General features: G+C 36.9%; 1 protein-coding gene across 2 annotated transcripts in view; it reads right to left on the reverse strand.

The window, feature by feature from the left end:
* Positions 1–20,003, reverse strand: part of LOC135072072 (protein tiptop-like) — a 334,243-nt gene that overhangs the window by 226,790 nt on the left and 87,450 nt on the right. For both annotated transcript variants that reach the window (XM_063966016.1, XM_063966015.1), the window contains exon 3: positions 10,683–10,778. In XM_063966016.1, coding sequence (XP_063822086.1) covers positions 10,683–10,740 — 58 coding nt within the window. In that variant the 5' untranslated portion in view covers positions 10,741–10,778. The remainder of the gene's footprint in view (positions 1–10,682; positions 10,779–20,003) is intronic.

Consider the following 20,003-nt stretch of genomic DNA (forward strand, 5'->3'; position numbering starts at 1 on the left):
AAGCCAGTAAATATTAGTTTTATTGATTGCTTCCTATTATTCTAATTAATCGGTAATTTACTGAAGGTTTCATATTACCCGGTTATCTGAATTAAATCATGATGGTCTCTTTTTAGACCAATTTGTGGATACTATATTAACCAGTCGTAATAACTAACTGCTAGAATGTAGTACGGATGTTACGTTAATTAATGTTTACAATGATGGTTACAAATCGTGTTTAGAAACTTGAGAGATGTAACTGCGAGCTCAAAAGAGAGAAGAGTGAGTTAGCTGAAGGTATAATTATGGATCTATGTCTATAGAAATATGTAACTACATTACGGGCAAAAATAAGATAATGTAGGTAGGGATACCTAAGACATTAGACCTGATGGACTGATGAAAAATTCTATAACATAATGTGTCTCGAATATACATAAGGAGCAATATAAGGAGACTATACTTTAATTGTAGAAAACCAATATCCATAGTGAAATATGTCAAACGTTTATGAAGAAGATGACAAATAACTCCTGATTAACGTTAATTTTATTTGTCTGCCTTTACAAACGATGACACAAACTTACTCTTTCCTGTGCTCTCATAACAGCAAATCAAATAATAATGTAACAAATAGACGTGCCAATCAATTTGTCTCTAAACACTTGTCTACCTATCAAATATTTCGTAGCACAAGGAAGGAATAACATTCAAAACTTATCTGACACCACAGCTCAACCTGATGGATAAATAATCCACTGCAACTATGTTACATGGATAAATTAGGATCTAACCTATTTATAAGGACACCTAATAAATTGGGGGAATTATTATAAACAGCGGACTTCAGTTTTGACGCGGTGTCGCTGGATAAATCATGGCGGATGCATTTAACGGAACTATTTTCGGGTGACGCTTCTGGATATATCTTCACACGTCACACCGGAGTGGCGCGATTAGGATGGTGAATGAAAGTGGAATAGAACTGGAATAATCTGTGAATCATTCCAGAGAAATAAAATACTTTTTTTCATCCAAAATCTGAAATTAGAGTAACTTATTTAGACAGGTATTTGACCGCCATCGCACCTGATGTTTTTTTTTTTTTTTTTTTTTTTTTTTTTTCGGCTCATTTCCCCTGATATTTTTTCAAGGATTCTTTTGCTCAAGGGGTTCTCTTTTTTATCTTTTTCATTCTTTTCCCATGCAATTTCTTAGGCCTTCTGGCTGAATAATGATTTAACGCCGATTTTTTCTTTATTACACATTACAATTGAACTTATTTTCTATTTTAAATTTTCTTTTATGTTTAGTGCTTCTATATAATTCTAAAATTTGTTTCTTACTGTCTATTTATCATATATAGTACTATTTTACACACAAACGTATATAATAAACCTATTATATATAGCAGTATGTATGGGAGTCTTATGTACTATTTCTTTTATTGACAGTTTTGCATATTTCCAGACAATAATTAATAAACCTCTCTCTACTATTTTTACTAACCAGTAATGTGTGTAAATTTTCTTTGTTGACTGTTAAATCAAGTCTATTTTCTAAATCAAAGCGCTCGCGACTGTGGATTGGGCACTCCGTAAGGAGGTGAACAACCGTTTCTTCGCGCGCTGGATCGCAGGCGCATGATGGGTTGTCCCTGCACTTGAAACGGTTCAAGTACTGAGAGAACCCACCATGCCCTGTCAATATTTGAGTGAGCATTCCCGTCGGCCCTATCTTTCGGACGAACTTATATGCCTGGATGGCATCTGGTAAGAAGACCTTCGTTATGGAAGCTGTGTCACCGTCTAGATATCTGCTGTTCCATCGATCTAGAGTCGTATCACGTAAAAGTTTCCTGACGTGTGATACAGGACACTTATCATAGTCCGGTTTTCTTTTTAATGAGAGAGCCGCCTCCTTCGCCAGTTCGTCCGCGCGTTCGTTGCCTGGAAGACCTGCGTGGGCTTTCACCCAGAACAAAGACACAGCTTTGCCCTGGGCCAAGGCCGTCCGCAGGTTCTTCCTAGTCTCCACTGCAAGGGGATGAAGAGAGCCATGGTTGGCGATCGTCTCCAGCGCTGCCCTCGAATCGCTATATACGCCATAACTATCCTCCCCCCTTCTCAGGATCATGCCCGAAGCTTTGCATATAGCCAAGAGTTCCGCCTGGCAAACTGAGCAGTACGCAGACAGAGCAAGCTTGAGGCTACTGGTCTCGGCCTCATTATTCCATACGGATAATGCGGCTCCGACTTTCCCCTCAATCTTACTTCCGTCTGTAAATATGCGCACCGCCTGCATGTTATGCTGCTCTACACGCTGTTGGTCTACCAAGCTCATGAACTCCAGGTCTATATGTTCCGCCGGATGTAGAGCTTCTGAAAACCGTATCACACTCTCGGTCTCTCTATCTCCTAGAGCAGGCGGGGGCGACCCTCGCACCTGATGTTAAGTGAGATGCAGTCTAGGATGGTATGGTACATAACTGCCCTGTATGTGCCTACGCCACACGCTCGCCTTAAAAAGGCCCGGATTATAGTGTTCAGGAAAGACAGCAGCAGGCAATGACTTTTCTTTTGAATTTCAAAATTGAGAGTTGCAAATGTGTGAAACTGAAGTAGGCCTAGTTTATATAACTCCGTGAATTTATTTACAAAAGGTTCATTCAAAAGTTCAAATGCAATCAAAGCATCAATAAGGTTTCCGATCAAGGTGCAGTAGCCTTTTCTTACAACTCGCTATCATCCCAACGGATATCAATCAAGCCATCACACAAGCGTATGTATTCGGGGAACAAATAAATGTGCATTTATCATCATTCATAAATATCTTATACGAATCCGAACTAGGGATGTTATGGATATGTAGTTTCGGTTACGGTTACGGATATTTTTTTATTTCGGATATCCGAAAGTTTCGGTTACGGTTACGGATATCTGTGCTTTAAAATGCAATTTTCAATAGTTGTCCAACACGGTTAATTAATGGCCGCACACATCGAATAAAAAGTAATAAAAATGTATACTAGATGGCATTATAAAGGTAAATCAGGCTGTTATGCCTTTACATAAAATGCTATACAAAAAACAATTTAAACTGTCTACATCCGAAACTTTTGAATCGGTTACGGTTACGGTTTCGGATATCTTTTTATTTCGTATATCGGAAAGTTTCGGTTACGGTTACGGATATTCATAACATCCCTGATCCGAACCACACCTGTTCGACGCGTTATCGTGTCATCTGGAAAGTCGAAGGCATATCAAGGTAATCACTGCAGTCCTAAGTGCTGGTAATAGGGGTTGTTTTGCTACAAAATGTATAGTCTGATATGCATGTCGGCTTCGTATCGACAAATTCGAAGCGCACTCACCTGCTCTTGTTACATTATTGAGGCGAGAGGTAAGGGTGTGTTTATATGGACAACTATTAAGTCGTTTATTCTAATATTAAATAAGCAAGTCAAAATTGAAGACTTCCTGACAAACTTTCCTATCAGCCACAATGCGTCATCGTCTTTTGCATAATTTCAGATAACTGGTAAGTATTTTTAAACAGCAATGGTGTCGTTCATTTTTAAACAAAAGTCAGAAATTAAAACTGAAATGGACCTAGACTGCATTTTACTTAAAATCAAGTGCATTTGAGATCAAATACCTGCCTCACAAACAATAAAAAATTTCGCAATTATTGATTGAGTCAGTCAGCAAACATGAGTACTTAATTCTAAGTTTACAGAATTGCCTCAAAGAATGCAACATTGTGATTAACCCTTTACCTGCGCATGAGTTTCGTATTCCCGCTAAGTGGCGTCCAGCAGGATGCGGCTCGGGTTACGCGGTCATCTTACGTCACTGGCATTTGCATTACGGTGCCTACAAGGACATGACGCGATGATGCAAATAATGTAATAGTAGAACAAAAAGGACAGTTCGCAAACTATTCGAACTGCTTCACATTCCCTGAAGGCGACCTACGTACCAGTCAGTGATGAGGCACAACTTGAAGTTTGCATAATTATTATTTCAATCAAAGATTGTTGTTAACTAGCGCCCGCCCGCGATTTCGTACGCGTGGATCCCGTTTTACCCCCTTAGGGGTGGAGTTTCGTAAAATCCTTTCTTAGCGGATGCCTACGTCATAACATCTACCTGCATGCCAAATTTCAGCACGATCCGTCCAGTGGTTTGGGCTGTGCGACTGTGCGTTGATAGATCACTATGTTAGTCAGTCAGTCAGTCACCTTTGAGTAATATGTATTTAGACTATTGCAGATTTGGAATGAATTCACCACATCAGTCAAACGGTCGGCGTGGATCGAAGTGGCCTCTGAAACTGTAAAACGACAAAACGCTGAAACTGTAGGCCTAAATATTGTCGCCTTCATAGTGTACGCTACGAAGATTAATTCGCTATGATGTACGTCAAACGCCACTAATTCCACTGCGAGCTCACATAGCCAAACTGTCCGCCTCTTTTTTTCTGTCACTAGACTGAGGTTGCACAGAGTCGTGACAGAATCTACTAAGCAGTGGGTCTAGACAAAGTGCAAATTATAATCGCAAACCAGTCGAAAAGTGGTCGAAAAGCCCCTTTTTTGTATAGAGTTTTGACGGATTCGATTTTCGATTCGATCAAAAAGTGCGTTTTGTCTAGGGGGGCTGAATACAAATTGTCTTGCTTGTTTCCTTGTTATGTAATAAGTATAGGTTTCATTCATAAAAGAAGCATTTGAGCTTCTTTCTCGAAATCCAAAAAAAGCCAAAGTTCTCATTAACCTATTGTGCGCCGGCCGTGTGGGGCCACACAGTAGGCGATGTTTAACGGCCGTCAACCTCAGCAGTTTACACCGTTTATTGACAGCTAAACGCACTTTATGGACCGGAGACCTTCCTAAATCTATTTTATTAATGATTAATATGCAATAGGCAGTTTTTATCGCCTATACAACAATTAACGACGTGTGGGATTTGGACATAAAAAGGTTATGAACGAGTTCCGACCACAAAACAATAACATGTAGGCAGCGTGGAGCCTTTAATAGAAATTAAAGTTTGCTGTGAATAGCAGTATTTCAGATTTATAGCAACAATTTATTACGCTATAATGTTGTCTATAATGTTGAACTCAATATTTTATAGATCTTCGTGGTTCATTTATAGTGCAGTTAATTTTCTAACATCATTGCAATATAAATTAAATAGATAATTCACAGATCAAAACGTTAAAATAAGATAATAATGCCTGCAACTTTTTGAATTCTTGCAAATTTTGATATAATGGAAAAAAGTTTGTGAAAAAAGCAGATAGAAAAATATCCTGTCTGCAGCTACAGCAAAATAAAAACTTGCGCAAAAATGGAGCGATACTAGTCGTCCGTCACTATTAATGAATAGCCGAAATAGGCTTGTAAAACTTTACGACTGATAAAATCACTTATAAAACTCTATGAAGTCGTAAATTTCGGCGAGCGGCCGAACGCGAGCGGCCCGTCCGAAAGACGGCAGCGATTCCGAACTCAATAAATCAGCGTTCGGCAATTTTCGTCGCTGTTCGGCCGCTCGTAAAGATTAACCGAGTGTCTGTTTGTAAACACTACTTTTATGCGGAGTCGACAGATTTTTTTCCGTTTTATGAAGGTTTTACACCGCCGCAGTTCGGGCCATAAAACCGGCTGATTGATTTTGACTTCGGACTGGAGCAGTTAACGGTTTATTGTGTAGTAGTGAATATTTACGAGATCGTTATTGTGGATGGTTAAATATCGGAAAACGGGTAAATTAAATGCTAATAACAATTTCCGATGCAAACTGCAAAATCAGTAAATTATAAAATGTAACCAAATACTTTATTTATTACATTATACATCAGAAGAAACTTTACCTCATATAAACCAGTAGTTCAAGGGATAAAAAAATAAAACCCAATTGCAAATAAAGCCAACCTCTCACGCTGAGTCTATTCAACCCTTTTAAAATCGTGAGCCTGAACTTCATTGTCACAACTCTCAAGGTTGTAAAACCATTAAACAACCCACTAGCTACCTACATCTTGACAAACACTTAAATTGCGTCTGCGGCGAACGAAGGGTTAATAAAAACTAAAGACGAGAAGCGAAGGACGTTGTAAATCACAAGGGTTATTGTGATTCAAATTTTAGGCAAAAACTTAGTTTTGCGGTAAACCGTAGATAATGGGCACATTTTTTTAACCGAATACTGGAAAACTATTTTTTTTTTTAAATATAGCTCATTGTTTCAAATCAAGTACTTACACAATGTTTTTGTCGGTGATAGATGAGCATTACGACTTAATCAGTTCATAAATGCAAGATGAATTTTATTAATATAACAATTTCATGAAATTATGTCACTATTTTGAGTACTGAGCTAGTTAGTACCAATACAATAATTTTAACCACTACCATCCAATACAAAAATATTTTTTATGATGTTAATTTTATATTTTTTAAACAAATTACCACAAAGACCACATGCACACAAATCGCTGCCATTGAAACGCGGTAAAGGATCGCCAATAAAGGCTCAAGACGGGAGCCAGTCGTAAACGCCATTATGGGCTATGGCGGCCAACAATTGTTTTCTCACGCGCATAAAAACGGCTGTAAACTTGTCCGGTTGTCCGTCAAACGGTCCAGTGGCGTTTGATCTGCGGTAGTGAAAGGGTTAAGTAACGATTAATTGTTGTGACATTGACGAAATAATTTTTAAAACATCTACGATTCTTACTGAGCGTTTTAAGAGCATTTTTTTTAATCGCATATATTATTTGGTTAGGTACCTATGGGTCTAGTAGACAAAATGCACTTTTTGATCGAATCTAAAATCGAATCCGTTAAAACTCCACACAAAAAAAGGCTTTTCGACCACTTTTCGACTGGTTCACGATTATAATTTATAATGTGTACTTTGTCTAGACCCACTGGATAGTTAACTACTCTAGTTTTCATTGATTTTAAGCTTCTATGTTTGCTATTAGTAAACTTCTTCACTTACATTATTTGTTCATGCCATATTGTATTGTAGACATAAGTAATAGCACGAAGTATAAACGTAGTCTAATTTCAAAACAACCAATCATTTTCAGATGACATAATTAAATAATTCAAGAGCCATATTAATCTTCAGTTACCATACAGCACTAACAAAGTAAACGCAACTAACAAGCCCATTTTCACTACATCGTATCAGCCATTCTAAACCAAATTAGCTCCGTACTAGTCAGACCACAATTGAGGCGTATAACTCACTAGCTCGTTGCGACAATGCCACTACCTGCGCGGGGAGAAAGGACCATAATATCCATATCTGGCCACAAAAGAGTCGAAAGTCACTAAATCAGACGTTAGTGGGTCGTAAATTAGTCAGTAGGTTTTTTAGGGTTAAGTCACAGCTGCAGTAGAAGGCAGTAAGACGAATCGTGATATGTAGTTGCATTTATGAAATGTGGATTGAATTTGAAACAGGATTGCAGTACTAAGTGATCATTTACCGTAATGCTTGTCTTTATTGACTTGTGTATGTAACAATTGAGCAACTATTCTGGCAATCCAAAATATTAAGACCCTTTACTTATTTTAAATATTTTTTACAAAAGCGCAAAATATCTAGGCAACTTAGTAGGTAGGCTACATTCATAAAACTAAATCACAATCGTACTCAATAAAATAAACTTTCTTACCCCATAATTTAAGCTTTACAGATTTAAAGATATTCATAAACTATCATAATATACACTTGCTCGTAATATACATCACACTTCTCGACTGGCGACCATCCATCTTGGCAGCAAATGTTACCGAAACGTCAAATTATATTAGCATCACATTTTACCAGTTACAATGTTTCAAATAAATATGTCCTGTCCTCAGCAATTAAAGCCCATTGATATTTTCGACTACAATATGACTAGATTACAACCTCTACAAAAAGCAAAATACATCTAGCTTTGTACTCATAAAACACATTTCACCACGCCGTGACGTCACGTGATGCAGTTGCAATACCTAAATACAAAAATTAAGACCATCTAATCAAACGTAATCCACCCAATATTTTATACCACAGTAGAACAGATAGGTATAACTACGTCTAATATCTTATATTCGTATTTATAATCAAAAGAAAAAACTGTCGTTTAAGCCAATAAAAAATTTGCCTGACAGACTCAATCACAAATGATTTGCATTCCAAAAGCAACAAGCGCATAATCACATAATAGCTATAATCTAATATAATCGCCCTGAAACAGTTAATAGAAAAAAGCAATGACATTGCGTCGTGACAACAGAACATTTCAGTGACATAATTGACCCATTTAAACTGTAATTTCATCAACAAATTACAATTATTTTTGCGCACAAAAACAGCTGTTCGGAATTGTAACATTGGGTGACAGTGCGCTGACGGGTGGGCCACGAAAAAAGCGGGTGAAGAGCTGTTCATAATAACGTTGCACAATACGACGACAATTTAATAATCACTTGTTTACAGAACGTGTCATAAGAGTATTTCAGAAATAAATTAATTTGTATTACAATTACACTCCATCAATGGATGTAGGGTCAAATATAGGTAAAGTAGAATTAACCTACACAACTATAATGATGAAGATGACCGTTATAATGGAACAGTTAGTAATAAGTATGAATTCGCTTCATAATGCCCAATACTGCAATCTGCATCACCTTCAAAAACGCCGACATAACTTCAAAACTTAAGCTGTAAACACGTACGTACTTTCCTTGACTATAATTATAATAATGGCTATAGTTTACATAAAAAGATGTCTCATTGAGACACAGTAGTTGCCGTTACATTCAAATGAAAGTAGTTCGGAAGAGCGAAGTGCGGACGCCGTAAATCGTCGGATGGTCGCGAGGCATGGCTGATAATTACTAGCGACGCCGGCGCAGTACAAGATATTATTAAAAACGAAAAACTACTCAGATCTGTGCGGCCACGAAAACAGCGGGGCTGTTATGTCAACACGAAAAATTCGACCAAAATGGTCTCAAAGGCCGACATAAATAAAACTTACTTTTTTTTATCTTACAAGACTGTTACTAAATAAAGTACCTAATTAATGCAAACTAATGAATTTAGATCCCAATATTATCAAATAGCAGTCTTAAAAAGTAATACGGCAAATAGTAAACGATAAAAATTATTGAAAGTAAAATGAACTGCCTAAATGATTTCAAGGTAGATAACATTATTGGTACTTCATACTCGTAGTTAACGAGTATTTACCTTGTTTGTTCCGCAATATTTTAGTTCGTTTATTGAATGTGCGTTAACTTTCCACAAACAATAAGTACCTACACATAGTAAAACTATCGTCGTACAAGCATCTATCTAATTGGCGATTAACGCGTGAATTGTGTCTATTATCATAAAAATTACATTGAGACATAATATGTACTAATAACTTTAAAAAAGTTGTACCTTAACAAAACCTTGCAAAAAGATTAAATAAACAGCAATCAATTAGTTGACCGTTGGATGCACCAAGAGCAATCCGCTGCTCTCGTGGCCGCCCTCCGCCGAACCCGCCCTGAGCTTTTACACCCATTACAACTGACAAAAACGCGTATAATAGCAAAAATAAATATTATTTATCGCTTCACGGTGGCTTAGTTCTGTACAAAAAGACCTATGAGTTATTACGCCGTATTACATTTGCGTTTTGTACACTGCTTTTTTCTATGGTCGTAACTTTATATTTATTGCGCGTTTTAGTTGAATATTCAGGGCTGTCACGTCACGGTGCCGGTTTCGATTGTCCAACAAGCTCATTTTTACACTCGTCCAACTCAAATTTGGGTTTTATGGGTATGACTTAAGGTCTCGTTTGGGTGAATTTGGGTTGAGTTAAAATAGTGACGACTAACGTGTTTATTTGCAGCCAATCTGATTGCAAAGATTTAGTGAACGTGTAATTGTGTTCTGTGTGAATCGAAGATCTAACAAGCTTTGGGAGATACAATGGAATCCTGTTACGTTGAGTGATTAAAAATAAAGCACCTACAAAAAGCGTTGCTAATGCGCTTGTTGCGAGGCTAAGTTTATTGTTGATGTAACTTGCAATTGGAAGTTTACGACGCAAAAACTGATTAAGTTTAAAAATTATATTGGGATAAGTAATTGAAATGACACGCCTTAACTGTTGTTTAACCACTAAAGAAGTTAATAATTGATCAAAATGACCATAATAACATTCTTAATCCTGAAGCAAAACCGACAGGAATGATCCAAAAAGAAATTATGTTCTTTTTATTTCTATCATTCTTTCTTTTTCTGTCATTCCGCCTACGGAAATCACTTGGTCGGACGGTTTTCATCTATTCTATTCTGTACAAGTAGGTACTACCTATATTTACTTGAATAGGCCCATTTTTGGGAACTTATATGAGGTTTCTGAAAAAATATCCTTAATACGAGTACAAAACATTTGTCGCATGCAAAATTGATGTCAATTTGGTAGTTGATTGATACCATTTATAAGGACTAACATAATATTTAACAATTGATTCTCAAACTATGAACTTTTAGACTTTTAGTGGATTCAAGAATTTATAGCGAACTAGAGAAGTCAAAGGTCACACAAAATCTATGGCTCGGTAGGGTGAACTACCCAATTGTCGTCACTATCAATATAATCAAACAGATACTCACCGTTATCGTTGGTGTTGAGCCAGCGGTAGGACGGTCGCGGCTGCTGCTTGGAGCGCATCTCTACCCGCGTTGGGACGCATGCGCGCGACCTCTCATCTGGAAAGAAACAACTACCGTCAAAAACACCAAAAATTATACAACATGGCATGTCAGGAAGGCTTACAAATGGAGCAAAAGATGCCCTTATTAAACGAAATATTGTGCTACTTCTGCAACTTCTTCCACAATAGAGATGGGAAGAAGTGAAACCGCATAGGGCATGATTAAGTATTTAAGGGTACGAAGGTTCAAACCTGAACAGGTTTTCAATATTAGAGATGAAACGGATAGTTGTTTGGCCGGATACCGGATACCGGATATCCGACCAGCTGCTAGGCCGGATAGCCGGATATTTATAGCGGCCGGATAGTTGGCTCATTGTCTCGTTGCATATCGTGACGAGTTTAGCGCCGCACAGGTGCTTCGAACGCGATCAGTGGGTCTATTAGTAGACTAGACTAACTAGTCACACTTTTCGAAAATCGAATCAGTCCGAATAGAACGTCAGATTTTGCCACTTGTCTCCCTAGATTGTCTGCCCCCTGGCAGATCAATTTGGGCGATTTCGGTTGCCATCGTGAGTGTGTGATTGAATAGCGAAAATTAAATTAGTTTACTTGCTGCATAATCTGACTGAATTGCATCAGTTCATCATCAGTGAAAAAAAGATCGTTTATTTTATTTGGCAATATTTCGATTTAACAGATAATTTTACTGTTTATGTATTCGTCATTAGAGTAAATAGCCCAGAAAAAGAAATTCGTTTTTTTAAAGGCCTTAATATGGCTTTTTGTAACTTTTTGGACTTTAAATAAAAGACGCTATTATTATATGCCATTTTATTTATGTTTACCTCAAAGATTAATGTATTTCATTTTATTAAAATAGGAAATTGTCGTAGTTTTTTAATATCCGGTATCCGGCCGGATAGTGAGTTACTATCCGGTATCCGGCCGGATAGTAAATTCAGGCCGGATATCCGGCCTACCGGATAGTTACCGGATATCCGTTTCATCTCTATTCAATATCCCTATTATTATATCATTAAAACTATTTCAAAGCTTTTAAAAAAAGATTTAGAATAACCACCTAAACTAACTAATTAGAACATTGAAAAGCTTTTTATGTAAAAGGGACGTCACACCAGGTGACCGCACATCTGAACGCACCGAAAGAATTTTCCTTATAAAATAGCTTCCGGCGCGGCGTCTTTCCGTTCTATACATGGCCAGAACGCACCCATAGGAAACTGCTCGTGTATATTTTGGAATGTCCCTTTGTAAATCGGTCACAACAAACTATACACGAATTTTGCGTACTGATCGTGTATAGTTTGTATCGTGGATGGATTCCGTCTTCGCTCCAAACTATACTACACCACTTACAGTTGACTAGAGTGTGTTTAGTTGATTTGATTTAGTAAAATATGGAATTATTACTTTTATTAGATATTATGCTCGTGCTTTGTCCTCGAGATTAGAAATAAGAACTACCTATGTAGTATCACGTACGGTGATACCATTTTTAAATTAATTAATTATTACATAAAATATTATTATTTTATAATAAATCTAGATTTATAATGTAAGTGGTTTCTGAAATTAAATTGATTAGGTAGATTTCAAATTAAATAACAATTATTTATTAGTGTAATCATAAATTCATTTAAAATGAGAGAGAGTGAATGAAGAAAGTTAAACGTGCATTATTAACTAAAATTGTCGACCGTTTGGTGTAGTGGTTCGAAACGGATAACTGTTCCGGAGGTAGCGGGTTCGATTCCCGCACAGTACAAACATTAATTTGTGTGCATGAACATATTTGTTTGTATTGGACTGGGTGTCTTCCATGTATAATAAGTATGTATTTACAAAAAAAAGGATTTAAGTATGTTTATATCCGTTATCTAGTACCCATAGTACAAGCTTTGCTTAGTGTAAAATGTCCAGGGATATTTATTTTTATTTATAAGCTTTTATCTCAAGAACAAAATCATTTTGACATACATAATTCTTAATTTAAGAGTTATTGGAGAATTGATAAAATATCAGCCCAAAAACAAATATATTTTCTATGGCAGAATACAAACACCAAAAAACTCAGTTATGAATTAATCTATATATATGTTACGGTCAAAGTGATAAATGTGAAAATTATGAATAATCGCCGGTTATTATGAATAATTACCGCATGATTTGGTAAATGTGATTAATATGAGGTAATTTATGTCTGTATAAAACTAAATAGGCGGCTTAGGGGTGGCCCAAGGGCCACCCCCGCCGCACCTTAACCTATTTTTCACTTTAAATCAAAACATTATGTTATGGGCATCATGGAAAAGTAATATTATGCAAGAAACATTCCAAACTCATTATGCCAAATTATATTAATATATGATATCAAAACGTTCAAAAGTTTGGTTGTACACGAGCACGTACACAAGATGTTGTTCTCTTTTATGAAATTTGTTACCTACTAAGGTTGAATTATTAAATAATCACTGTTAAATGTGATTAATTTATCACTTTTACCGCGACTGTCGGTAATTATTCATAATAACCGGTTAATATTAATAATTTTCAATTTATCACATTAACCGTAACATATATAAAAGAAAGTCGTGTTAGTTACACCACTTATAACTCAAGAACGGCTGAACCGATTTAGCTGAAAATTGTCAGGGAGGTAGTTTAGAGCCAGGAGAAGGACATAGGATACTTTTTATCCCTTTCGAAATTAAAAAAATGTCTGCTTATTTATTGCCATTAAGGCGGAACAAAGTTCGCCGGGTCAGCTAGTATGTAATAGAAAGAGAGGTAAATAAGTCAAAATGACGAGCATGCAACTACTCGCGTATACATTGTAATCGCGAACTTATTACAATACATACATGATTAGTCCGTATGCGTACTGACGATGTATATTTTGGAGGAAGATAATTGACCTAAGTCACTACAAAGTATACGCGAGCAGTACGCAGCGTATGCGTACTGGTCGTGTATAGTTTGGAGGAGCTTAGTAAAAAAAGTCATATCCAAACTATACTCGATTAGTTTCACACCCTTGCGTTCTGGCTATGTATAGAATGGAAAGACGCTCCGGCGCGCGGGCGGTCACTCCGCTCGAACACTATGTAATTTGTTGAATACATCGCAAGGTGTGCGTTCACCTTAAATAAAACACACCTAGCCCATTCATTGTATGTACGTCGTAGTGGAAATTGTTTGCTACAAATGTTGTCCATTCCATAACTAAAAAGAAAATACAAATAGAAACCCTGGCACAATTTCTACAAGCTGAGTAAGTAGGTACATAGGGTAAAATAAAAAGTTGTTCGTTTATCGTAAAACATGAGTTAGAAATTAGATAATGTATGATTAATAATGCATGCCATTTGCAACAATCCCAAATAACACGGACAAAAATCCATCCATTCCTAATCAGGCGACTGGCGATTGATAACATTTGATACACGCGCGACAGCTACACGCTCCGTCCATTGACGTGCGTGCGCGTCTTAACAAAACGAAATTAATCAAAACAACAAAGGTGCACCAGCCCCATAAATATGGCTCTATCGGCGCATCGCACGTCACTGTATCGCATTACGACATTGTCTCTTTGCTATCGAATTTATTACAGAGGCTTATTTGAATCACTCGAAACATGTCACTCGATGTCGCCCTCCGATCATAAATTGCCTGACGTATCGCCCAGGTTCAGAGATTTTTCTGTTCGAAAACAATTCCACGTTCATTTGCATACGCTTTATTTGAAAGGAGCAAAGTTTAAAATCGTATATTTGGGATGATATTGGAACTTTGTTTATGGTATCTCGCCGTGTCTTGATTCATATTAATGACGGTTGTTTTTTTTTTTAATTTATCAGGAATATTTTTATAGTGTGATCGTTTGGATGCCACGCAGAGTCACCGGATCGAAGAAGGAATGATCGAATAATTTAAACTTTCCAAACGGTGGGATTCTGAGGTCGTAACGCGATACCGCTGGTTTATCGGTTCTCTGAAACGAGTACAGTCATATCGTCAGCTTGCATGCCTGCCGCATGATGCGATCAAACTTTAGACACACTTTTACATTCATATGGCCTTCAATACATATCTAGCTAAAATATCATTTACAGCACAAAAACGTAGATATGTACTTACATAACTAACTTAACAAAGTCTTATTTATCAAGGCCATGTAAGAATTTATAAAAATCCCAACTTTCCTTAAGCTCTTAATCATAACAATACTAACATGAAAATCTAAGTTTATGATCTAATCCTACATTAAAAAAGATTAAAATACTCGGAATTTAGCACATCCAGCACCAGTAACCCAGATACAATATGTGAATGTAAGCACTGAAAGCTTTTTCAGTCAGGGGACAAGATCGAATCTGTAGTCAGTAGTAAGCACTTCTAAGGCTGGGTTGCACCATCTCACTTTAACTTTAACAAACGTCAAAAATATGTCAAACTCCATACAAAAAGCACCGGTTATTGTTAAAGTTACGGTCAAAGTTAGGTGATGCTCAGCCTAAGTATCAAATACTTGAATTTAAATGTGCATACTGTGACCTTTCAATATAAAATCTATTACACATGAAGAAGACCACGAACTCAATATTAATTCAACAAAATGCCTCATCATGAAACTGACTGGAACGCCTCAAGATTATTCCCATTCAGTGGCCATTTAAAACCTCTTAAAAAACTCATAAAACTAATTAACAAAGTCAACATCGTCTCCCAACATGAGCCGTCCGTCCATCAAGTAAGTTATCGGCGGATTGACGTTATCAACTAAGTATAAAGGATTAACGCGACTTGTCTTAACGACTATTGGGCCGGTGGCTGGGAACATACGCCGCTAAAGCCTTATAAATCAGTCAGCAAAGATGGGAAACATACGGAGAAATAACTTAGCCGGATACGACTCACCTATATTATGTACTTATTAATTGAGAACATGTTCTTAAAACTTAATAAAAAAACGTTTAAAAATTAAAATGTTTACTGTTTTCTATGAAAATAATAAAAGTAATTTCGAGTACCTACCTTAAATTATTTTTATGTGGTAAAATACCTATTTTACCACATAAAAATTAAATTAAATTATTAAATTAAATTATTTTTATGTGGTAAAATACCTATTTTACCACATAAAAATAATTTAAAACAAAAAGTAGAAAAAGCAACCTAGCAGATGAATTCAAATTCACATTTGAAAACGCTGACGTCAAATACCTAGTTAGTACGTGACATCCAAAGTTGCAATAAGTTCGCCACACGTCTTTGTTACTATTGGAATAAGATCGTGTTGTCAACTTCACGCTGACTGTACTGGATTTTAAAGAATGCAAAATAATAAATCAATAATATACTTCTTTGCAAATTTTACAATCTTTAACAAAAACTAGGACAACACCCAATTACTTCCACGTAAAAGCTCCGCTCTCATTTTACATCGCCCAAAGCTCACGCGACGGCAACGACCGCACAAAATCAAATTCTAATCAATCGCGCGCGCCCCCATTCCCGCCCCATATGTTTCCACGTTTATAGTGTCAATAAAGAATCGTCGGGCCGATAACAGGCTTCAAGGGCGCTGCCATAAACTCCGCACTATAGTGTTATTGGTGACTCGATTTATACATTTTTTCCCTCAGACAATTTATTAAGTGGTCGCAGTCGTATTTCCCTTTTTGTCTCCTCGATTTAGGTTTGAGTATGTATTAATTGATCGTAAACTGTTTGTGTTTTTAAATAGTGCGATCTAAAAACAGTAAATAGCCGGAGTATTGATTGGTGCAGCTGTGTGGGAGGATAACCAATGGTAGTTGACGGAAAACTTTATTTTATTTTTGAATGCTAATTACTTATATGCCAAGTTGACTTTAAAACTCATAAAACTCATTTTTGTTTTTGCAAGGCTTTTAAAAAGCCCTTTTAGAGCTTTCTAAAAGTGCTTTTTAAAAGCTTCGGTGGCTGCAAAAATGAATAAATATCGATCGAATCTACAACGAATGTCATAGTTTGGCATGTAATTTTTGATGTGTGATACTGAAAGCAGTTACCAAATATTTTCAAGAGAAGGCGTCAATGTTGCTTACGATAGCATTATAGGTGACCTACACTGAACTGTCCCACCAAACTCATTGATAGGGGCCAGCATCGTTCAACTCTGTAGTTTCTTCTGTAAAAATCGGACCTAGCGATTCGGTATTGACGATGGCGCCCCGCTGTCAATGTCACGGGTGGGACAGTTCAATGTATTAGGTCTTTAAGAACGAAATTTTAAAGAATAAAGAATAAGAATGTCTTCATTCAGCGCAATTTAAGGTATACATACAAAGCAAGAGTAAACATAAAAAATAAATAAAAACATATGTTGAATAGGCGCCCAGACAGCAAAAATCGCGACATGACACAAACATCATGCCGAGAAGCTGGTTTTCAGCGGGAACCAATTCGTGATGAGGATTGCGCGCCCTTCTGGTCGAGACCTGTGGTCGAGACGGTTTGATCAGACAGTATCAGACAGGTTATAGGCGAGTTACAGTCTGATGTCACAGTGAGCTAGGTCAGTCTACTGGTCACTTTCCATGAAGAAATATTAACAACATCAGTTAGTAATTAGGTAGTGGTAAATGTCGCTCTATTTAGTACACTGTGGGTAATTAGCGGCCATGTTGGTTTGTAGGAAGAGATTGCATCTTGTGTCCTATTACTGCACTTGCAGTCGACAAGACTATGATGTTGTGTAAGCGGTCTATGGGCACTTTATTGGAAGGTACATTACGTTTATTAACCTTTATTTAGGTTCAAAAATAGATTGAATGTTGTCTACTTTATTTATTTATTGTCAATGGATTTGACATGACATTTTACCTATACAGTCACAACCTTTTCACGCCTGTTGAAGGTTTTCAGCAAGTTTTTATTCACGCAACTCTATCATTATTGTCAAAATTACCAACAGTCCCCTATGAGCTATGACCTAAATCTATTATAATTGACATTGCACGACTGTAGCTCCTCAATAATTATTATTTGCGGGATTACTACCATGTACCTTAATTTTGAGTTTCCGATATTTTGCGCCATGGTCCCGGAATAACTGAGGAAACTTCAGGGTGTCAATCATTATTATTTTAGTGACCAAGACCATGAAAGTTTAAAACAATATGTAGCTCCTCAAATTATTTTTTTTCAAGTAATTTCGTACCCATCAGACTTCTAGCAATAAATCGCCCAACAATACCTACCGCTATTTTTATTTGCGTCCAGTCATCTCCCGATCAGCGCACAGTGGGCAGGTGGCTTTCGGTATCCATATCGACTGTCAAAAACTTGTAAAATATCGCTCGGCTGGCTGGAGTGCCGCGGGCGTCGCGTCGGTCACAAAGATATCTCTAAGATTTATTCGTCGTGCACAATGGTACGTTTTAATTCTTTCCGAGGCAGATTTATGCAGGGCCAGATGCGCACTGTGCGACGATAGGGCACCCTTTGACTTGGCCTTTCTTTTGAATAGATTTAGATAGATGCTGATGGTACGGTATGAATGGCGCGGTAGATATGTACTGAACTAAAGGATTGTTTATTTGTGCGAATAGTATTGAATTTTATTTGTTGCATTCTTCAGATAAGTAGGACCTACATTTTAAATCGAACTTAAATGCTTTGTTAGCTTTTGAAGATGGGTGATGCCTTGAAACCATAATTGAATTTCATGCGAATTAAAGATTTTTCTGAAATTATCATTATGAGTTGATAAATAAATTGAACCTTCTAAGACAGCTTTGGGCATTGATCAGTTATTTCTTCACCCTTTAGCTAAGTACCTACCTGAAATCCTAAATCTGGCGAGGAAGCGACGCTAATTTTTACAGTGTTTTAATTGGGTACAATGTTTTCCCTTTTTCATCATGATAAAAACATATGGTTGAAAGTAAATCTAAAACAGTACTTTATTAATACGTTAAACGGTTCGTTGCTTTTTTTTCATTAAGCTCCGTATCATTCATTTTCATTTAAATAAACCTCTTCTTTTAAATGTCCTCATTTAAATGCCACAACGTTGTAAATTGTATCTATTCTATTAACGGAAGAGAAAGTTACTGCCTGTCAATACAAATGCACTAGATTGTTGCACGTTGCACAAATTGCTAACAACAAAACTTTTTTGTGATCCTATTTTAGTTTGCCCAACGAAAACAATGTGCTTACAGCTAAACACGGTCACAACTATTGTTTATTAACGCATTGTCATATTTGCAAGAAGATTTTAACAATGAAGTGTTTGTAAAAACTTAACAAGAACGCTTGTGGGGGGTAATTTTTTGCAAGTTGCGTAGATATTTTAAATATCGTTTCGACAGTCTTCGTTCCCTATTTTAAATAATATTCAAGATGTCGCTAAAAGATGGCGCTGCTAGTAGATATAGTACAGCTTAGGTATGTACTGCTATTTTATTAACACTTTATACGTAAAGACGACCGCAAACAATTTGACTCTGTGCTTTTTATATGCTTTGTGCTTTGTTCATGTATTTGCTTTAGTTCTATCAATATCTCAAATGTAGGGACAACGTTTAGATTTTTTGGATAGAGATATTAGGCAGATAGACTCTGTAAAGTTTCCTATCTGAAACATTAGCAGGAGAACCGAATCTATTAATTTTTTTTGGCTCTCTAGCGGAATACATTGCCTAAGTATTGTACAGTACGTACCTATGCTGGATTATACATACTCTTTTATTGCTGTTTGTCCTATACATAAAATATTTAATGATCATTGTCATTCGACGTTGAGGCCGGGTGCCGCCCAGCATCCGTCAAGGGTTCCCACATTTTTTCCCGCGTCCACAAATCACTCAGCGGCGCTCGTAACTTAACGCGGCGCGTCAACCCTGACATATTTATGACGTTTCTTTCACAAGTCGTCGCGTTACGGCTACGGGCGACTCAGCCTTGTGGAGTTTGGAAGGTCCATGGAATGGGAATAGACTGTTTAATGTTGCTTTTAGTTTATAGCTGTGACCGGAGCTCAAATTGGATTGGACATCTACCACTTAACTACTATACCACATTATCTACCATCCACATAATACTAGGCTAGCTATAATGTACCAAAAAGTTGAATCTATGAAGTTTGAATAGAGTTTTAAGCGCCGTTTTATAATACGGATTGACGATCTAAGGCCTTGTCCAAGAGGGCGAATTCGCCGCGAATTCTACGCGCGAACACGCGCGTATGTTGCGTCAACTC

Source organism: Ostrinia nubilalis, chromosome 5, assembly GCF_963855985.1.
Source record: "Ostrinia nubilalis chromosome 5, ilOstNubi1.1, whole genome shotgun sequence".
Classification (NCBI taxonomy): domain Eukaryota; kingdom Metazoa; phylum Arthropoda; class Insecta; order Lepidoptera; family Crambidae; genus Ostrinia; species Ostrinia nubilalis.